This window comes from Chiloscyllium plagiosum, chromosome 7, assembly GCF_004010195.1.
Source record: "Chiloscyllium plagiosum isolate BGI_BamShark_2017 chromosome 7, ASM401019v2, whole genome shotgun sequence".
NCBI classification, from domain to species: Eukaryota; Metazoa; Chordata; class Chondrichthyes; order Orectolobiformes; family Hemiscylliidae; genus Chiloscyllium; species Chiloscyllium plagiosum.
The window spans coordinates 72,913,276-72,935,685 of record NC_057716.1 but is presented as its reverse complement, the minus strand read 5'-3'; the positions used below and the strand labels follow the sequence as shown (position 1 = coordinate 72,935,685).

At 42.2% G+C, this 22,410-nt stretch overlaps 1 protein-coding gene across 2 annotated transcripts in view; it reads left to right on the top strand.

Annotated features, from left to right (window-relative positions):
* acmsd (aminocarboxymuconate semialdehyde decarboxylase) overlaps positions 1 to 22,410 on the top strand; it is a 59,935-nt gene that overhangs the window by 22,644 nt on the left and 14,881 nt on the right. For both annotated transcript variants that reach the window (XM_043694053.1, XM_043694054.1), the window contains one exon: positions 6,470 to 6,563. In XM_043694053.1, coding sequence (XP_043549988.1) covers positions 6,470 to 6,563 — 94 coding nt within the window. The remainder of the gene's footprint in view (positions 1 to 6,469; positions 6,564 to 22,410) is intronic.

Sequence of the window (22,410 nt, the reverse complement as noted above, 5' to 3'; positions counted from 1 at the left end):
GGGCGGAGAGGTCAGGAAGAAGATTGCAGGTTAGGAAGGTGGTGCTGAGTTTGAGGGTTGGAACTGAGACAAGGTGGGGGGAGGGGAAATGAGGAAACTGGAGAAATCTGAGTTCATCCCTTGTGGTTGGAGGGTTCCTAGGCGGAAGATGAGGCACTCTTCCTCCAGCCATCATGTTGCTATGGTCTGGCGATGGAGGAGGCCAAGGACCTGCATGTCCTTGGTGGAGTGGGAGGGGGAGTTGAAGTATTGAGCCACGGGGTGGTTGGGTTGGTTGGTCCAGGTGTCTCAGAGGTGTTCTCTGAAACGTTCCACAAGTAGGCCTTTTAGAATAGCCAACACTTCCTCCCTCCTTACGCCAACTTGGCCTAGAGTAATCAAACATCTATCCCTAAGTTCAACATCCGTCATTTCTCTCTCCTCGATGAATACTGACTCAAAGTACTCATTAAGAATCTCACCCATTTTCTCTGACTCCGTGCATAACTTCCCTCCTTTGTCCTTCAGTGATCCAACCCTTTCTCTAGTTATCCTCTTGCTGCTTAGAAATGAATAAAAGGCTTTGTGATTTTCCTTACCCCTGTTTGCTAAAGATATTTCATCACCCCTTTTAGCCCTCTTAATTCCTTGTTTCAGATTGGTCCCAATATTCTTCCAAAGCTTCATCTGTTTTTAGTTGCCTAGACCTTTTTCCTCTTAGCTAGTCTCATAATTTCACCTGTCATCCTTGGTTTCTTAATATTGCCATTTCTATCCCTCATTTTCACAGGGACATCTCTGTCTTGAACTCTAACCAACCTCTCTTTAAATGCCTCCCACACATCATGTGGATTTACCCTCAAACAGCTGCTTTTAATCCATGTTTCCCAGCTCCTGCCAAATTTTGCCATAGTTAGCCTTCCTCCAGTTTAGCACTCTTCCTTTAGGACCACTCTTTTCTTAGTCCATGAGTATTCTAAAACTTATGGAACTGTGATCACTATTCCCAAAGTAATCCCTGACTGAAACTTCAACCACCGGGCCAGGCTCATTCCTCAGCACCAGGTCCAGTATGGTCCCTTCCTGAGTTGGACTATTTACATTCTGCTCTATAAAACCCTCCTGGATGCTCATGACAAATTCTGTTCCATCTAAACCTCTAACACTAAGTGAATCCCAGTCAATGTTGGGAAAACTAAAATCTCCGATCATCACCACCCTGTTGCTCCTACATCTTTCCATAATCTATTTACATATTTGTACTTTTATCTCATACTCAATGTAGGAAGGCCTGTAGTAATCGCACCCTTCCTATTTCTGAGCTCTGCCCATATTGCCTCACAGCTCAAGTCCTCCATCGTGCCCGCTGTGATATCCTCTCTGACCAGTAATGCAATTCCTCCACCCCTTTTACCTCCCTCTCAATCCCATCTAAAGCATCTATATCCTGGGATATTTAGTAGCCAATCTTACCCTTCCAAGTCTCAGTAATAGCAATAACATCATACTCCCAGGTATTAATCCAAGCCCTAAATTCATCTGCCTTACTTACTACACTTCTCACATTAAACCAAATGCACCTCAGATCACCTGTCCCTTTGTGTTCATCATCTGCTCCCTGCCTACTTTTCCCCTTAGTCATGCTGACTTCATTTTCTAGTTCCTTACAGGCTTTAGTTACTACCCCCTTACTGTCCACTGACCTATTCATTTGGTTCCCATCCCCCACCAACATTAGATTAGATTAGATTAGATTCCCTATAGTGTGGAAACAGGCCCTTTGGCCCAACAAGTCCACAACCGACCCTCCGAAGAGTAACTCATCCAGACCCATCTCCCACATTTATCCCTGACTAATGCACATAACACTATGGGCAATTTAGCATGGCCAATTCACCTGACCTGCACATAGAGTCATAGAGTCATAGAGGTGTACAGCATGGAAACAGAACCTTCGGTCCAATCCGTCCATGCCGACCAGATATCCCAACCCAATCTAGTCCCACTGACCTGGCCCATATCCCTCCAAACCCTTCCTATTCATATACCCATCCAAATGCCTCTTAAATGTTGCAACTGTACCAGCCTCCACCACTCCCTCTGGCAGCTCATTCCATACCCATACCACCCTCTGTGTGAAAATGTTGCCCCTTAGGTTTCTTTTATATCTTTCCCCTCTCACCCTAAACCTATGCCCTCTAGTTCTGGACTCCCTGACACCAGGGAAAAGACTTTGCTTATTTACCCTATCCATGTCCCTCATAATTTTGTAAACTTCAATAAGGTCACCCCTCAGCCTCCGATGCTCCAGGGAAAAAAGCTCCAGCCTGTTCAGCCTCTCCCTATAGCTCAAATCCTCCAACCCTGGTAACATCCTTGTAAATCTTTTCTGAACCCTTTCAAGTTTCACAACATCTTTCTGATAGGAAGGAGACCAGAACTGCACACAATATTCCAACAGTGGCCTAACCAATGTCCTGTACAGCCGCAACATGACCTCCCAACTCCTGTACTCAATACTCATCTTTTGGATTGTGGGAGGAAACCAGAGCACCCATAGGGAATGCAAGCAGATACGGGGAGAATGTGCAAACTCCACACAGTCACCCAAGCTGGGAATCGAACCTGGGTCCCTGGCGCTGTGAGGCAGCAGTGCTAACCACTGAGCCACTGTGCCACCCATTAATTTAAATCTTCCCAACTGTGCTAGCAAAAGCACCCCCTAGGACATTGGTTCTAGTCCTGTCCAGGTATAGGCCGTCCAATTTGTAATAGGGCCACCTCCTCCAGAACCAGTCCCAATGTCCCAAAATTCTGAAGCCCTCCCTCTTGCACCATCTCTCAAGCCACTCATTCATCCTGCCTGTTCTTTCATTTCTCTGACTAGCATGTGGTACTGATAGCAATTCTGACATTACTACCTCTGAGGTCCTACTTTTTAACTTGGCTCCTAACTCCCCAAATTCTGCTTGTAGGACCCAATTAATATCTATATCACTGGTGCCTATAGCACCACAACAGCTGGCTGTTCGCCTTCCCCCTTTAGAATGTCCTGCAGCTGACCTGAGACATCGCTGATTCGTGCCCCTGGGAGGCAAAATACCATTTGGGGGTCTCGTTTTGACCACAGAACCGCCAATCTACTCCATTTTCAATTGAATCTCTTATCACTATAGCCTTCCACTCTTTTTCCCGCCCTTGTGCACAGCAGAGACAGCTACAGTGCCATGAACCTGGTTACTGCTGCCTTCCCCTGGTGTGCCATCTCCCCAACAGTATCCAAAACAGGTATACCTGTTTTGAAGGGAGATGACCGCAGGGACACCTGCACTGCCTTCCTGCTCTTTCTGTGCCTTTTGGTCACCCATTCCCTTTCTCCCTCAGCAATCCTAATCTGCGGTGTGACCAATTTGCTAGACATACTATCCATGACCTTTCAGCATCATGGATACTCCAAAAGTGAGTCCATTCACAGCTCCAGAGCCGTCATGCGGTCCAACAAGAACTGCAGCTGCACGTGAAGGAGCCAGGGAGATCAGCAGCATCCCTGAGCTCGCATATTGAGCTGGAGGAGCATAACACTAGTCTGGGATCTCCTGCCATTTTCACTCTTAAGCTTAACTTAGTCCAACTATAATATCAAATAATAGATAAATGAAATAATTTTTTTCTACCAATCACACTACTTACCAGCACACGATAAAAAAGGAAAGCCTTACCTTATCAATACACCACATACTTTGGGACTATGGGAGAACACTGGAGCACGTGGCTAGAGGAAGAAGATGGGTGGGAGACACTGCACATATAGTGTCTCGGGTTTAGCCACTGCCCAAATATATCAGCTCACTCATCTTCCCAGAGCGCAATTTGACTGCTCCCATTCGGCTCCTCAATCTCGCTGCTGCTGCAGAATGAAGGCCACTGATTCCACGAGGTAAATATTTAAATGGGAAACTAGCCTGTTACGTGCTCTTGTAGCCATTATATTTGTAAAGTGAGTCCAGTTGATTTTCTGGTCAATGGTAACCCCAAGGATGTTGAGAGTAGAGGATTCAGTGATAGTAGCACCACTGAATGTCAAGGAGCAGTGGCTAGATTATCTCTTATTGGAGATGGTCATTGCATGGCAGTTGTTTCGCACAGGTGTTACTTGCCACTTATCAGCCCAAGCCTGGATATTGTCCAAATCTTGATGCATTTGAACATGAACTACTTCAGTATTGAGTATTCAGTAATGGACTCAGGAGAATCCTGTACTACCTGGCTAATATTCCTAGGCTGTCTGGCAGTCACACTTTCCCTTTTATCAGCATGGTATTAACCTGAGCCTCACTATCTTCCCTCAATATACTTCTCAGTTTCACAGATGCACCACATTGACTCTCACCATCACTTGGGTTCTCAGTTCTAGTTGCTGCATTTCGTAACATTTCATACACATACATTTGTCTAAGCCATGCAAAGCTTTCAGGCAACACAGTGGCTCAGTGGTTAGCATGGCTATCTCACAGCACCTGGGATCCAAGTTCAATTCCAGCCTTGGGTGACAATACGTGTAGAGTTTGCACATTCTGCCCATGTCTGCATGGGTTTCTGCCATGTGCTCCAGTTTTCTCCCATAGTCCCAAAGTATGCAGATTAAGTGGATTGGCCATACTAAGTTGCTCCTTGATGTGCAAGCTAGGTGGATGTTGCATTATGTGGATAAGTATGGGTCTGGGTGGAACACTCTTTGGAGTATTAGTGCAGACTTAATGGGCCAAATGCCTCTCCCTGCACTGTAGGGATTCTATGATGAAGTCCTTACGTGCCACAGGATGAGCCTTGAATATGGGTTAAGTTACCTTGCCAAACCTTCGCTTACTTTCAGACTATTTACTATAAACTGCAGACTAGAAATAGAACTACTCACTAAGTAGCTCTTTCTAGCGTGCCTGTAAGGTGTGTACTTAAGAGGTGTGTAATTTTTCTATTATCCAGCTATTTACAAATCTGTCCTAAATGTAATAAATTAATCCAGCTATTTGGATTCAATGCTTACAGCAGATAGTCACTGACCAATCAATTAATTACTTTTCTTTTTTTGTCTCTTCCTTCCTAATATTTATATGTAAATTAATTTTGAAAGAAATGAGCAAAATGCTCACCAACCAATTACTTGCTTCCCTGTGACGCCACACTTTGATTATCTAAACAGCAGACTAGACATAATAGCGAATAACTATCGCCCCTCTCACAGCCCTCTCTAACCATCAGTACTCTCATTTTCCCCCTCATTACTCCCTCTCTCCCTCACCCATCTCATTGCTCTCTCTGATCTCACTTATTTATTACTTACTTATTACTTTTTAGTCTTTTTAGTTTTAAATCTGTCAGTTGTTTTGCCTGGATTTTCTCCCTCACAGCACCAAATTCCTTTACTCACCAAGTTTCCAAGCTTACACAATGTAACTCGATGTACCTAGTGATGAACTGCTGATTTCATGCTACAGACTTTGTGCACTTAGTAAAGCAACCTGCATTTATATCGGCCTAAATTCAACAGAGCTGAGTCAGCAAGGCTGGCTAGAAAAATGAATTCAACAAGCCATCCAATTAATTCTTTGCAGCTGTCTCTCAAGCAGGGAGTTTGTATATCCCTACCTAAGAGTGAAAGAAACTTATCTTTAATGCAGTTATAGTTGCTAAATGCAAACTAGAGTAGATTTTGGAAATAGATTAAGGACTGTTTTTTCCAAGGAGTGGCAATCTCATGCAGATTGCCAACCTGCACCCTTGTTTTTATGAGAGAGCTCCACATGTCTGACAGTAGGTTGCTTCAGAAATATTGAGACGTAGTACAAGTCTGACAATACTCTCCTCCCCTAAGCCACCTCAAGCCCACTTATCTGGGAGGGCAGCCTACTTTCATGTTCTTTCCTCTTCCAGGCACAGTTGCAGCAGTGGTCACCTCTCCCAATGGCCCTGCTGAGGCTCGAATTAATTTGTTACTCATTCTAATTGGCTAGTAAAATGTGTTGGATAACAACTAATTAATTGTCTAACCTCCAAAAACACAAGGGCAAAATCCTGCCCTTCCAAGGAAGTATCAGTCCTGGCTTTCTGTTCAGCCGTAAGGAACTCCGCTGTAATGATAGCATTTACTCCATTGATTCTTTCCAAAAGTGAAATGCCAGAGTGATGAATTAGGTTAGTGTTCCACTGGTCCGAACCTTGACAAAACATAGAGTCATATCTTCATATTTGTTCCCAGTTTTCAAGTTTCATTATGAAATAACAAGGAGACCAAAACTGCACACAGTATTTGAAACGTGGTCTCATCAATGCCCTTATAACTGAAGCATAACATTGTTACTTTTAAATTCCTCTGCAATAAAGGATAGCGTTCTATTAGCTTTGAACTGACAATGGAGAAAATCATGGATTATTGTTTGACCTATTATTATTAATTGGAAAACTAAGTACTTTGCATTATTTTTGTTTGAAGGCTGCAGAAAAGTTAAAATGTGCCATATTTGTACACCCTTGGGATATGAAGATAGATGGGAGAATGTCGAAGTACTGGCTTCCATGGCTTGTAGGTTAGTACTACTACAGAGGGCTGCAAATAATGAGCAGTATATTGTACCACAGGTCACGGTAAGTCTGTATTTCAGTAATCCTCTATAAACTGATTTTTTTAATCTCAAACATGTTACTTTGGAGAGCACCAAGAATTGGCCTGATCTAATTCCAAGAAGCAAGATGGAAAATTAAAGGGACAACCAGCAGGCCACAATTACAAGAGACATATTATTATTCAGATTATTCGGATGGAAGAACAAAAGTACAATTTCAACAACTATACATGTATGCTGACCCTCCTTATTAAAGTTAAAATCACACAACACCAGGTTATAGTCCAACAGGTTTAATTGGAAGCACACTAGCTTTCGGAGCAACGCTCCTTCATCAGGTGATAGTGGAGGGCTCAATCCTAACACAGAATTTATAGCAAAAATTTACAGTGTGATGTAACTGAAATTATACATTGAAAAATTGATTGTCTGTTAAGCCTTTCATCTGTTAGAATACAGTGATAGTTTCACTTCTTTCAGGTGTAAATCACAAAACTTTTTTTTTTAAAAGTTGCATTCTCGGGTTAGCTGTTAACAATGGTGATAGCTAGACAACATATTGTTTAGCTATCACATTGTTAACAGCTAACCTGAGAATGCAACTTTAAAAAAAAAGTTTTGTGATTTACACATGAAAGAAGTGAAACTATCACTGTATTCTAACAGATGAAAGGCTTAACAGACAATCAATTTTTCAATGTATAATTTCAGTTACATCACACTGTAAATTTTTGCTATAAATTCTGTGTTAGGATTGAGCCCTCCACTATCACCTGATGAAGGAGCGTCGCTCCGAAAGCTAGTGTGCTTCCAATTAAATCTGTTGGACTATAACCTGGTGTTGTGTGATTTTTAACTTTGTACACCCCAGTCCAACACCGGCATCTCTAAATCATGACTCCTTATTAAAGGAAGAATGTGCTTTGGAGGTGTTTCTGAATAATTTACTAGAATGATCATATTCAAAAATAAGAAAATAAATTACAGGAGGTTGATCCATTTTGCATAGTAGTGCAAAATGTCAAACTGCACTTTCGGGTAAGTCTGCAAAGTTAAATTCAATTCTGAGATCCTCGAGAAAATTCAGACATCTTGAACAAATAATAAAGATCGAACATTGTAGTTGCTTACTTTGGCAAACACACTGATTTTACATTCTACCATGCAGTCAGTTCCAAAGGCATCAAACCTTGCCCTAAGGAGTTGTTTGTTTTCGGCATTTCCTGTTGTCCTTCACGTACTAGATGTACAACATGTTCTCAAAATGATTGCAGAATGATAATGCAGTTGCTACATAAAACAAGAGCTTATTTTGAGCATCATGAAGACAATGTTATGTCTGTGAATTTGTTCGTAGCTGCTCTCAACCGCATTTTTCTAGTTTTTGAGATTCTATACTTGTTATACAAAGGTGCGATACCACACACTATTTTGTTGGCATCAGCTAGTTTTAGCATCTTTGGCATTGTGTTTTGGTTTATAAAGTTCAATATTGTTCATCAAACATTTCCTCATGACCAACAGGACTGTCAGGAACAGATGTCATGAAAGATATTCCAATGGGTTTCTCTTGCCTATCTAGTACTCAACACAGAATTTTTATACTTGTAATTTATGTAACCAATGCTGTATTCAAGTAGATGGTTTGTTGAATAAGCCTACTAAGATGCCTGTGATCAGCTATTACTTCAAATTAGCTTCCATACCAGTGGAAATGAAATAGTAAGATTCCTCATGTGATTAAGAGAACTCCTCTGTTTGAGAATAATGTTGTTATTTAGGTGATAGCATTCTGCTTGCCATCATAATGATTGATGGGTTCTGTATCTTGTCTTTCTGCACAAAAACAGATCACAGTGGCACAGTGGTTAGCACTACAGCCTCACAGCGCCAGAGACCCGGGTTCATTTCCTGCCTCAGGCGACTCTCTGTGTGGAGTTTGCACATTCTCCCCGTGTCTGCGTGGGTTTCCTCTGAGTGCTCCGGTTTCCTTCTATAATCCAAAAATGTACAGGTTAGGTGAATTGGCCATGGTAAATTGCCCGTAGTGTAAGGTGAAGGGGTAAATGTGGGGGAATGGGTCTGGGTGGGTTGCGCTTCGGCAGGTCGGTGTGGACTTGTTGGGCCGAAGGGCCTGTTTCCACACTGTAATCTAATCTAAATCTAAAACCACCAGACTTGTATTTATGACTAGCTGAGCATTTTTTCCCAGTAAATAATTGTTTTTGTAACTTGCTGACAACCATCCTTTGATCGAGTGTTGTTGTTGTGTTACCATAGTCTTACTGAACCATACGGCTGCTCTCTCATTAGAGAGAGACGGACTGGTAGTGATTGACCTAGTACACAGCATGTTTGTGTAATTTAATCCACTTCCACTTAGTGGTCTCTTTTGTTGAAACACAAAGGGTCAGATAAGATAGTGAGGCCAGGAATGATGTGATTACAGTAAACAAACTTTGGACTTCCTCCACAATCCATGGGTTTTGCAATGGCTTCAATTTTCCATGGATTGGGTGATACTCCTTCATCACTGAACACATGACCAAACAATTCACTTTTGCTTTCATTGACCAAACACTTTATTTGACATGTATTTGCATTACCTAAGACATTGTAGGCATGCATGTGGATGTGCCTTAACATCATTTTCAGTACAATGGTATTTGCGAATGGCATCACTGGCATTGTGTGCCCAAGTTCTTGAAGTGCAGATTAAGTCATTTGCTGATATAATACAGCTGCTGACTGACTCCAAAATTGAGAATATAGAATAGAATAAGATACCTTGTTTCTTCTGCAACCTCAATTCAATGGTAGCCAATAACTTAACCAATTTTAGTGAAACGTTTATCGTCATTCACTTTCTCTATATTATCATTGATTGTCAATGTCAGTATCTTTCTTGTATTGAATGGTTTAGTGTTTGCAGATCAATCATAGATTCTAATCTGATTCTCACTTTTGGATTTCTGGCAATGTGAATGAGTGAGACTCAAAGGTAGGCTCATCCCAAGCTTTCTTATTAATATCAAAAGTCAAGTAAGTGCTGACATTCCTTCTCTGTCTGCATTCCAATGTGAAATGATATTTGGCAGCACTGATGTAAACTTCGGCATACAATGGGTCTACATACAGATTGCATTGAATATCTCTCAGCTTGCTGATAGCTGTGAAGCAGTCAATATATCATTCAAGAATGTTGGTGGCACACTTTGGCAGCACTTACGTGACTGCAATCGTGTGTGGCTCTTTTTCACTATTTACTATTTCACTATGGACTTAAAATCTTCAGTAGGTTGCAGAAAAACTACCTGTTTATGCTCAGAAATTGTAGCCTCAATGTAATGCAAATGATCCCAGTACTGCAGAATTGCACTTAGTTGTGGCTTTTCACGGTCTTCATTTCTTCTCATCTGTGGGGCACCATACAAGGTCAATACCTCCAACTTTAAGTTATGGGTAGATTACAGGATAACAAATAGATGAAAACACAAAATCTTGGGGATACTTAGCCAGTTGTTGCCTGTTATTTTATTCAAAGACTGTGCTCGGTGAATTGGAATTGGAGGAAAGCTGTGGCATTGTCAAAGGCAGGTGGTCTCCCCGATCCATTTCGCTTGGCACACTGCCTTTCCACCAGCTGAAATGGGTAAGCTTTTAAGGAAAAGTCAGGTGGCATTTTTATACAACATGCACTGAAATATTTTGATGCAGACTGACATTTTCCAAACAGGGACCAGTTATTTTAATTGGCTATACAACATGTGGAACAAATTTTGCACAGGGTTTGATCCATATTTAATTGAGGCAGACCAAGGGTCTGTCATCATGCCCTACCCATTGCAGAAAATCAATTTATTTGCGTGGCTTGCTGAATAATCATGTAGCACTTGCATTCAGGTAGAAAACACAACAAGGAGGCTTTTTTGAATAAGCCTCAGTATACCTTCTGGTTGGCATGGATGGGTTGGACCGAAGGGTCTGTTTCCATGCTGTACATCTCTATGACTCTATGACCTTTTATTTACAAATGAAATTTTCAAAGGGGGCAGCTTTGATCTCCCTGTCTTAGAAAAGAAACTATTGCAACTAAGGTTCATCAGATTGTTCCCGGGATGTTGGAACTGTCCCATGAAGAAAAGTTGGGTAAACTGTGCCTGTATTCTCTGGAGTTTCAAAGAATGAAAGGTGATCTCATTGAAACTTACAAAATATTTAAAGGGGAGGACAGATTACATGCAAGTATGATCTTTCCCTTCATTGGAAAGTCTACAAAGTAGGTCAAAATTTAAAAACAAGAGACATGTCACTTAGGTCAGAGATGAGGAGAATTTTCTTTTTTACAGAGAGGGTTGTGCACCTCTGGAATTCTCTACTACACAGGGCTGTGCACCTTTGGAATTCTCTACCACAGATGAGTGTGCACCTTTGGAATTCTGTACAACAGAGGGCTGTGCACCTTTGGAATTCTCTACCACAGAGGGCTGTGCACCTTTGGAATTCTGTACAACAGAGGGCTGTGCACCTTTGGAATTCTGTACCACAGAGGGTTGTGCACCTTTGGAATTCTCTACCACAGAGGCTGTGCACCTTTGGAATACTTCACTACAGTGGGGTGTGCACCTTTTGAATTCTCTACCACAGAGGGTTGTGCACCTTTGGAATTCTCTCCTACAGACGGTTGTGCACCTTTGGAATTCTCTACCACAGAGGGCTGGGCACCCTTGGAATTCTCTACTACAGAGGGGTGTGTACATTTGGAATTCTCTACCCAGAGGGACGTGCACATTGGCAATTCTCTACCAAAGAGGTCTGTGCACCTTTGGAATTCTCTACCACTGACGGCTGTGCACCTTTGGAATTGTCTACGACAGAGGGCTGTCCATCTTTGGAATTCTCTACCACAGAGTGCTGTGCACCTCTGGAATTCTCTACTACAGAGGGTTGTGCACCTTTGGAATTCTCTACTACAGAGGGCTGTGCACTTTTGGAATTCTCTACCACTGAGAGTTGAGCACTTTTGGAAATCTCTACCACTGAGGGTTGAGCACTTTTGGAATTCTCTACTACAGACAGGCGCGCACCTTTGGAATTCTCGATCATTGAGAGCTGTGCACCTTTGGAATTCTCAACTGCAGACGGCTGTATAGGCTGAAACTTAGAGAGACTCAGGGTGTGTTTAAGGTGGAGTTTGAAAGATTTCTGATTACCAATGTATACAGGATTTTGGGGAAGAGATGATTAAAAGGCACTGATGTGTGTGATTAGTCTTGATTGCATTGAATTGCAAGACAAGTTCAATAGGCTTTTCTTATGAACCTAAAAAAAGAGACCTCATAGATGTTGATTAGATTAAATGTTTTATGAGTAGTGGTAGTAGTAGTTCAATATTTGGTCCATATTTGTTGTTTTCCTGTAGACGCTGGTTTGAAACAAATTAGAGGAAACCTTCAAGACCATCAATAATACCCTTACTGGCATAAAATTCTCTAAAGAGGAGGAAAACAACAACAAACTGCCATTCCTAGATGTCACAGTAGAGTGAACAGCCAACGGGGAACTTCAAATCAGAGTCTACAGAAAAACAACACATACGGACCAAATATTGAACTACAGAAGCAATCATCCCAACATCCACAAACATAGCTGCTTCAGAACATTATTCCAATGAGCCACCATACATTGCAGCACAGAGGAACTACACAGAGCAGAGGAAAATCACCTATACAGTGTATTCAAAAAGAACAGGTACCCAATGAACACAGTCCGCACATTTCTCAGCAAAAAACTCGAGCAAGCAGACAAAAGACATCCAGAAACCCTAGCCACTCTCCCTTATATCAAAGACATCTCGGAAATGACTGCCAGACTACTCAGACCCCTTGGCATCATGGTAGCCCACAAACCCACCAACAGACTAAAACAGCAGCCAATGGACTTGAAAGACCCTGTACAGACAGCAAGCAAAAATAATGTCATTTACAAAATACCGTGCAAGGACTGGACAAACAGGCAGAAAACTAGCCACCAGGATACATGAGCATCAACTAGCCACAAAACGACATGACCCTCTCTCACTAATATCCTTACATACAAATGAGGAAGGACACCACTTCGACTGGGACAACACATCCATCCTAGGACAAGCCAAATAGAGACATGCACGAGAATTCCTAGAAGCATGACATTCCAAGCGGAACTCTATCAACAAACACATTGACTTGGACCCGAATTACCACCCCCTGAGAAAAAGAACAAGAAATGACATCACCAACCCAAAGAAACCCAAACATATAAACAAAAAGCAGGAATGCTTCGTTGGGAAACTCACTGAAGATGTTACCATAATGGTGATGAAACATCTGAACATGAATCTTCCAGCTCAGCGAGCAAATCTACATCCAGAACCTCAACCTGAGCTACAAATCTTCTCAAAACTCGCTCCCTTAAAACTTGTCTCTATTTAATGTCGTAAGAAATACAGCTTCTGCTCGGGCAGAGAGTCAAGATGAGTAGGGGACTGCCTGACATTCAGCTTGTCAACCCTTATGTGGACAGTATCCTGACGCTGACTATTTCCATACCCTTGGACTGGTATCAAAGGCTACCTGGACTTACTGTCCCTGGATCCCTGAGTGAAGGGTATCCCCCTTGACTTGACTGAGGCCTACTGACAACTATGACAAGCTTGCTTGCTTTGTATCTGTGCTAAACAGCACAGCAGCACAGAATTCGCAAGATACCCACACTGTTTTCCATGTTTGATTAGATTAGATTCCCTACATTATGGAAACAGGCCCCTTGGCCCAACACGACCCTCCGAAGAGTAACCCACCTAGACCCATTCCCCTACCCTACATTTACCCTTGACTAATTGTCTAACACTATGGGCAATTTAGCATGGCCAATTCACCTGACCTGCACATCTTTGGATTGTGGGAGGAAACTGGAGCATCTGCAGGAAACCCACGCAGACATGGGGAGAATGTGCAAACTCCACACAGATAGTTGCCCAAGACTGGAATCGAACCTGGGTCCTGGTGCTGTGAGGCAGCAGAGCTAACCACTGAGCCTTGTGAATACTGCCTGATAGACTTATGGTTAGCACTACTGCCTCATAGCACCTAGCACCTGAGTTCGATTCCACCCTCGGGGCAACTGTCTATGTGGAGTTTGCATGTACTTCCTGTGTCTGTATAGGTTTCCTCCAGGTGCTCTGGTTTCCTCCCACAGTTCAAAGATGTACAGGTTAGGTGGATTGGCCATGCTAATTTGCCCATAGTACCCAGGGATATGTAGGCTAGGTGGGTTAGCCATAGGAAATGCAGGGGTTGGGTTGGGTGGGATGTTCCTTGGAAGCTCTGTATGGACTTGACAGGCCAAATGGCCTGCTTCCATATTATATGGATTCTATGATCAAAGGTGTTTTTCTTCACAAATTTCTCCACGAGGGATAGGTGATACAGGTTTGTCCAACTACTTGGAGCATTCCAAGGTAGCAAGGCCAGCCTTATCCTTTGTAACACCAGGGACAAGTAGTGACACTTGATGTTTACGTCCCAAGGGTCTACACACAGCTTGATGCAGCCTCACACAAAGGCAGCCATCAGAGTGAAGGCATTGAGTACTTTATTTCTTCCTTTGTCCAGCACTTTATACATGGTGTCTCTTTGGATCTGGTCCATCTGTGACTTCCAAATAAAAGATGGCTCAGGTGACTGAAGCAGCACAAGTTCAGGGAATAGGCCAGACTTGAGGCACATACATCAACACAGAGTACCTCACACTTGAGGACCAGGATTTTACCCACAATGGAGAGAGAGAGCAGTGTTCCCATCTGCCTAGTTCTTCGTCACTTTGGCGACATGCTCCGCCCAAATTTTGGCGCAGGCCACAGCCCCTCCAACCCAAATACCCTGCACCTTCAGGTAATCTGTCCTGAGGGGGAAAGGGGACAAAGGATCAATCAGCCCAATTCCCAAAGAACATGGCCTCACTCTTGCCTCGATTTATTTTGGCACCCAATGCCAGTTCAAACTGGTCGCCGATGTTCGTGAGTCTACACAATGGCAGTAGAAAACAGCGACGTCATCCATGTACTGGGAGTCCTTGAGCCGCAGACCTCCATTGCCTGGAATAGTAACCCCTCTCAGGCTCATATTCTTCCTGGTGGACTTGACAAAAGATTCTATACAACACACAAACAAGGCAGGAGAAAGTGGGTTGCCCTGCCTGACTCCGAATTTGACTGGGAAGCTTTCTAATTCCCACCTATTAATTGAGACTGCATTACTGAAGTTGGTATTCAGCAGTCAGATTCAATTGCAGAAACCCTCCACAACGCCCATTTTGGATAGCATATCTCTCATTTAAGTGTATGATATCCTGTCAAAGGCCTTTTCTTGGTCCAGTCTGATGAGGCAGGTATCCACTCCCTGTCCTACACATAAGCAGACATATCTCTGAGGAGGCTGAGGCTCTCAGAGATCTTCCTGCCCAGTACAGCACAGGTTTAATCAGGAAAATCACCAATCTCTGAGCAGACCTGACCCAAGTGGCAATGACCTTAGACAGGATTTTGTAGTCAACAGTGAAATTGGTTTCCTCCCTCTCCCTCTTCTGCTTGTAGATGAGAGTGATAATACCTTTCCTCATGGATTTGCACATGGTACCTCCCAGAAGCACACTTTGTATACCTCCAGCAGGTCCTGGCCAATCAAGTCTCACAGAGCAGAATATAATGCAGCCAGTAAGCCGTCGCTTCAGGGAGTTTTATTCTTTTCAAAGGACTCGAGGGCCTTAGTCAGTTCATCTAGAGATAATGGCTGGTCCAGCCTTTCCCACATGCTGTCATCTCAGACTGCCATGATAGAGGACAGGAACAATTGGGAGGACATGATCAGTGGACTTTGTGTTATACAGAATGGCATAAAAGTATTTGCCGATCCTCAGGATGTCAGACTGAGAATACTTTACCGAGATATCTTCTTCCTTCAGGCTGCTGATCACAGAGCTTTCTCGGTACAATTTCTGGAAGAAGAAAAGCGAGCATGTCTTGTTCTCCTTCACAGAGCAGACCCAGGACCGGAAGTTTACCTTGAGGGCCTCTAAGGCAAAGATTACAGCTTGCTGGCTCTGCACCTCATGGAGATCCTCCATTGACTGCAGCAGGAACAGGTTTGCATACTTCTCTGGAGTTTTGAAAGCTTTCCCCATCTCTCTTGTCTTCTGAAGATCTTTGATAATAAATAGCCTCTTGATATTCCCCTCGACTGTTTCCCACCAATCTGCTGGACACTCAAAGAGGGGTTTCACGGTTCTCCAACTTAATTACTTTTGAGTTCCTCGATGTTTCCTGGGATCAACATTCAGCTTCCATGTACCCTTGCCAGTTTGCTGATTGTCCTGTAGGTGACAGTCAGCCAGCAGGAGGCAGTGATCAGAGAAGAATACCAGCTTGATGATGGTGGATTTGACTGAGAATGTACAGGACACAAACAAGAAATCTATCCTTAAGCGGATAGGTCTGTCTGGCTGCGACCATCTGTATCTACATTGCACTCTATCTGCAGGGCTGCTGAAGACATTGTGCAGGTTGGCGTCTTTAACTGTTTCTGGAGTTCAGTTCACCATCAGCACCTCCGGATCATCCACCCTCATTGATGATACAGTTGAAGTGTCTGGCCAGAATAACTGGCCTGGATTTCACCAACAGCTGTGGGAGTTGGTGCAGGATGGCCAGCCACTCATTCTTTACCACCAGGGCATGTATGTTAATTAGTTTCTGTTCAAGGAGGTGCCCACCTACCACTTCCAAATCGAAGGCCCAGGGGCCCCAAGCTCGACCATTTCCTGTAACTGCTGAAGTGCAGTATTCCTCACTCCTACTGGAACAGGAGGTCCTCTTTGACACTGGCCAGGTAATCCAACATGGAGACACATCACTTAGTTGATTTAACGCTGCACACATTAATACTAGTGATTTTAAAACCTCTAGAATTGCCAGAAACCCAACGTCTGTTTACCAAGGTCTCATTACTGGGCCAGTCCCTGTATCCCAGTGGTGTGGGCAAACTGTTCGGACTCTTGCAGGGCTGGGTAAGCTGTCCTCTTCCTCCCTGGGAGCGCTGCCATACTCTACTCCTTATTCAAATGTCAAGACGATCCTCAGTGAACCTCCCATCCAATTCTGCCACATATTCCACCATAGCCCATGTTGCTCAGGCCCTTTTAGGCTCCACCCACTATTACAAATTAAAGGCTCAGAGATGAAATTTGTTTCTATATCAGGAAGAAAGTTCCAGACTTGATCCTACAGTGCAGTCAAAGTGCATTGATATGGTTTGTTAACAAGATTTGTATATGTGGAATTACAGTCAGTACATTGGTGTATTAATGTTAGAAAAATTAATAATGTTATACTCTAATGAGCAGGTCGAGAGAAAGACTGATAAATACTAAAATGAAAGTAGTGTGTGTGAGCATACAGAAGCAATGCCCATAAACTTAGAATTTAGTTCAAAAATAGCATTAAAGCTGAACCCACTGTAGAAATATACCTGTACACAGAGAACTATGAAATAAATACAACAAAAGCATTCGACACTAACCTTTTATGTTAAATTAGATTCAAGGCTGCACAGCACCTTGCTCTGTCTTGAGCTTTCGATCTTACTGTTTATATGACATGAATTTACATAATTGTATAGCATACATCATTGTCTTTGTTGTTCATCTTTTATCTTTTGAAACCATGATCACTATCAATACAAGTATAGTAGGCTGTACTGCAAAGTTATACTCAGCCTGCTGATCAAAAGGTGCATTACAACATGCAGACTACCAAAATAAGTGAAAATTGCATTACAAATTCTAAGCTAATTTTCTATTATTAAGAAAATATCAAATGAGAAAATGGACATTGCTTTAAATAATTTAAAAATGATTTTTCAAGAGAAATTAACATCCATTACAATCCCATTGTGCTAAATGAAGCAAGAAGAGTCAACATTAGCTGGAAAATGAAAAAATTGAAAGACTGCAGATCAAGCCCTAAAATTGTATGAGAGCAGCTGGTCTTAACCAGATCAAATCAACCCGAGGGAACTGGACAATTGATTCCCTGAATCAAGAAGTAAAGATAGATTGGTTAGAATTCTGACTAGTAGCATAAAGTTTCATGAATAACAATTGCCTTAAAATAACTATTATCCATGAAACTATAAACCACCACAATCTTCCCAGACCATACGGCTGCTCTCTCATTAGAGAGAGACAACTGGTGACAGCTTAACGTGATGATCACCATGCCTCAGGCAAGGAGAGGGGTTGACAAGAAAAGTCTTTCCTGGTCACCTTGGCCAGTTCAGAAACTGAACCCAAACTACTGACATCACTTATTGTGACAAACCAACCATCGAGCTAACTGAGCTAATTGACCTCCCATGAAACTATATGCTAGTAAGAAATCAATTTCTTTGGAAGTGAAAAGACCTTCAGATATAGGAGCAGAATTAGACCATCAAGTCTACTCCACCACTCGATCATGGCTGATATAATGTGTGTTAACCTTAAGAGAATCCTGAACTAGTCAGTTCCTTTATGCTTGAGATTCATGAAAACGTTTTCCCATTTAGAAAACAGTCTATACCTTTACTCTTCCAACCAATGTGTATAACCTCATATTTTCCCACATTGTATTCCATCTGCAATATCTTTGCCCACTCTCTTAACCTGCCCAAGTCTTTCTAGAGTCTCCCCACTTCCTGAACACTACCTGTCCCTCCACCTATCTTTTTCATCTGCAAACTAAGCAACAATGCCCTCCATTGCTTCAACTAGATCATTAATGTATAATGTGAATAGTTGTTGTCCCAACACTGACATCTCTGTAACTCCACTAGTCACCAGCTGCCACCCTGAAAATGACTCAATTTGTCCCCATTAGCTGCCTTTGGTCAGTCAGCCAATTCTTTATCCTTTCTCCTAGCATAATGGGCTCTTATTTAGCAGCTTCTGTGCAGTATCTTGCCAAAATTCACCTGGAAATCCAAATAGATCACACCCATTGGCTCTCCTTTGTTTAGCTTGCTTGTTACCTCCTTAGTCGAGTGTGTGGTGCTGGAATAGTACAGCAGGCCAGGCAGCATCTGAGGAGCAGGAGAATCGATGTTTCGAGCATAAGCCCTAATGAAGAGCTTATGTCTGAAATGTTGATTCTCCTGCTCCTCGGATGCTGCCTGACGTGCTGTGTTTTTCCAGCACCATACTCTCGACTCTGATTTCCAGCATGTGCAGTCCTCACTTTCTCCCTGTTACCTCCTTAAACAATTCTAAGAGATTTGTCAGGCATGACCTCCCTTTGACAAAACTGTGCTGACTCATGCTGACTTCCAAGTTCTCCATAATCACATCTTTATTCATGGACTCTAACCTTTCACCGAAGACCGAGGTCAGGCTCACCTGCCTATAATTTCCTGCCTCCCTCCCTTCTTAAACTGAAGTGTTACATTAGCCACTAATCAGTGGCTAATCAGGGACAACATCCCTGACTCCAGTGATTCCTGACAGACCACCATCTATACCTTTACAATCGCCTCAGCTATCTCCTTCAGAACTCTGAGGTGTAGTTTATCTGGTTCAGGTGATTTATCCACCTTTAGACCTTTTAGCTTCCCAGCACCTTCTCCTTGGTGAGGCAACTACACTCACCGCTGCCTGCTGACTTTTGAAGTTCTGGTATACTATTGGTATCTTCCACCATAAAAACTAATACAAAGTACCTATTCAGTTCCTGTACCATTTCTTTGTTCTCCATTACTACTTCTCCAGCCTCATTTGCAGCAGTCCAATGTCCATTCTTGCCTCTCTCTTACCTTCTTTATTTCTGAAATAAACTCTTGAAATCTTCTTTTATATTAGTAGCGACCTTACCCTCATATTTCATCTCCTCTCCCTTTATTGCCTTTTTAGTTGTCCTCTGCTGATTGGGAAAGACTTCCCAATCCTCTGGCTTCCCACTAATCTTTACCATATTGTATCTTTGTTTTGCTTTTATAGTGTCCTGACTTTCCTTGTCAGAAGGCTCAATTAAAATAGGTAGACACAAAGGATAAAATTAAAAGATGCATGTTATCACATAAAATGATTGGCAAGCAAATATTATATACACTTATCCATTTTAAGAGGAATACAACCTTGCATTTGGAAGCCACTCTGTCTGGTGATTTATCCTGTTTTAATTATTTGTTTGAACCTTTCTAACCAATAAATACAGTATTGGTTCCCAAATTATGGTCACATGTTCTCTGCCAAAACATTAGTGCGAAGTCACTTATTTTGTTTACTTCATGTTGGCAACTGGGGTACATAGGGAGCTAGAAAACTCCGTTATTGCTTCAAGAGTGTCTGCAGTCTCAAGCTTTGGGAAGGCAGAGCCTTTAGTCCAAATATATGTCTGTAGATATGTCCTTGAATTTTCTATATCCATGGGTCCTCCTTTGCATTATTTCATTCTACCTATGTGATCCTGGAAACCTGCTAAAAACACACACACACACACACACACACACACAAATTTACTGTGACTCTGGTTACGAGCACAATGTGTTAATAATGTCTCATTATATTTGTAAATTTATAAATTCAGAATTTAATCATGTCCAAAATGAATGTTTAGCAACACAAATGATGTGTGGTAAATTCTAAAGGAATTAGTTGTCAGTAGAAAGGATTAATTTGCCAGCTTGTTTTACAAAGGATTAGAACAAAACTTCTAAAAATGAAGGCAATTGAGTCACATTACATAAATTATATTCTTAATATTTTTCTGATAAAAAAGAAGACAAACTGAAAAGTCTTTTCACAGCGATACAACTTCAGTTCAATTCCTTTTTAAGGCACACTTTACCCTACTAGCTTGAATGTTTTATTTCAAAGGGAGTGTCATATAAAAGTAGAGAGGTTTTATTAAGCATATACAAGGCACCAGGCAGACCACAGCTTGTTCCCAGTGTAACTGACTGTGTTGGAAAGTAAAGAACTCCTCCCAACCATTTGGGGTGGCACGGTGGCTCAGTGGTTAGCACTGCTGCCTCACAGCACCAGGTACCCAGGTTCAATCCCTGCTTTGGGCAGCTGTTTGTGTGGAGTTTGCACATTCTCTCTATGTCTGCATGGGTTTCCTGCGGGTGCTCCAGTTTCCTCCCACAATCCAAAGATGTACGGGTCAGGTGAATTGGCCATCCTAAATTGCCCATAGTGTTAGGTGAATCAATCAGGGGTAAATATAGGATAGGGGAATGGGTCTGGGTGTGGACATGTTGGGCCGAAGGGCCTGTTTCCAAAATGTAGGGAATCTAATTTAATCACTTTCCTTTTGCAACTTATTGACCTGTATTCTTAACTTGTATGTTTTAATCTATCTGTAAGAAACACACATCTGCACAGAATGCTAACTTTCTGTAAACAGTATTTAACTTAACCTCTTGAATCTCTTTAGAAAACCTGTCAAGATTATACTTGTAATCTCAGTTGCACACTTCTATAATACCCATTCTATTTTTCACTCCAGACATGCCTGTTTTCTCAGCCAGACTGTCTATGGTACAGAGTGTAATGAGGGGCAAAGGAAAGTATTTGTTTCAATTTGTTTATGGAATTCTGGAAGAATTGTGGCTGAAACTGGATGTATAAAACAGTTGCTCCTGAGAAAGGGAGAAGCTAGGTTAGAACTGTAAAAAAGAGGTTACCTCGTTGGAAGGAATTTAGTAAACTTTCCAGGCCAGAAGTGCTTGATTAAAATGCTGAAGACTCTTTGAAATGGAGTTTATGAAGAAGCAGCAGTTTAGAAATTATGCATTAGTTCACTAGCCAGGAAATGAATGTGACCTGTGACACTTTAGAACAGCTCACTAATCCCTGAGGACAAATAATTGGTTATCATCAAGTGTGATCATCTGATTAACTTGTGATGGGAGCATACAGCTCTCTAACTGAAGTATTAGGGAGCTCTACCCTCAAGTTTCCTCCATCTTCCCTGATCCTTCTTTCATCTGAAGATGGACTACTCCCTGTCTCCAAGCATTCATTATTATAATTTATTCCTAGGGACAGTTAATTTACCAAATGTCAATCGTGTGCATGAACCTTTCTAACCAATAAGTACAGGACCACTATCCAATTAGTCAGACTGGTCACCTCCACCTGTCAATCGTTTTAACACAAAATTACTTTTCTTTGTTTACCCTATACCAGAGACTGAGAGGTCCAAGTGCCAGAAGACTCCCCAGTATCTGTTCAGGAACATCTGCAGGCTCTAGTGACACCTATTTGTGAGGACAATTTTTGTGACCTTTATCTTTCAATTCTCTTGTTCCATGACTGGTGAGAACATCAATACTGTTCCACCTAATTCCATGAGAGTTCTGTACGATCCCCATTCTATTTTTCTTATTTCGTAGAGGTGAAACAAATTATTCACCACAATAGTCGGCATCTGTTAGGTAAAAATGTAATTCAATTGTCAGGATATGAATATGGATAAACTGATTTCAGGATAAACTGTTTGTTTTCCAAGTTCAACGTCCCCGATCACATAAACATGATTTAGAGTCATAGAGTCATAGAGATGTACAGCATGGAAACAGACCCTTCGATCCAACCCGTCCATGCCGACCAGATATCCCAACCCAATCTAGTCCCACCTGCCAGCGCCCGGCCCATATCCCTCCAAACCCTTCCTATTCATATACCCATCCAAATGCCTCTTTAATGTTGCATTTGTACCAGCCTCCACCACATCCTCTGG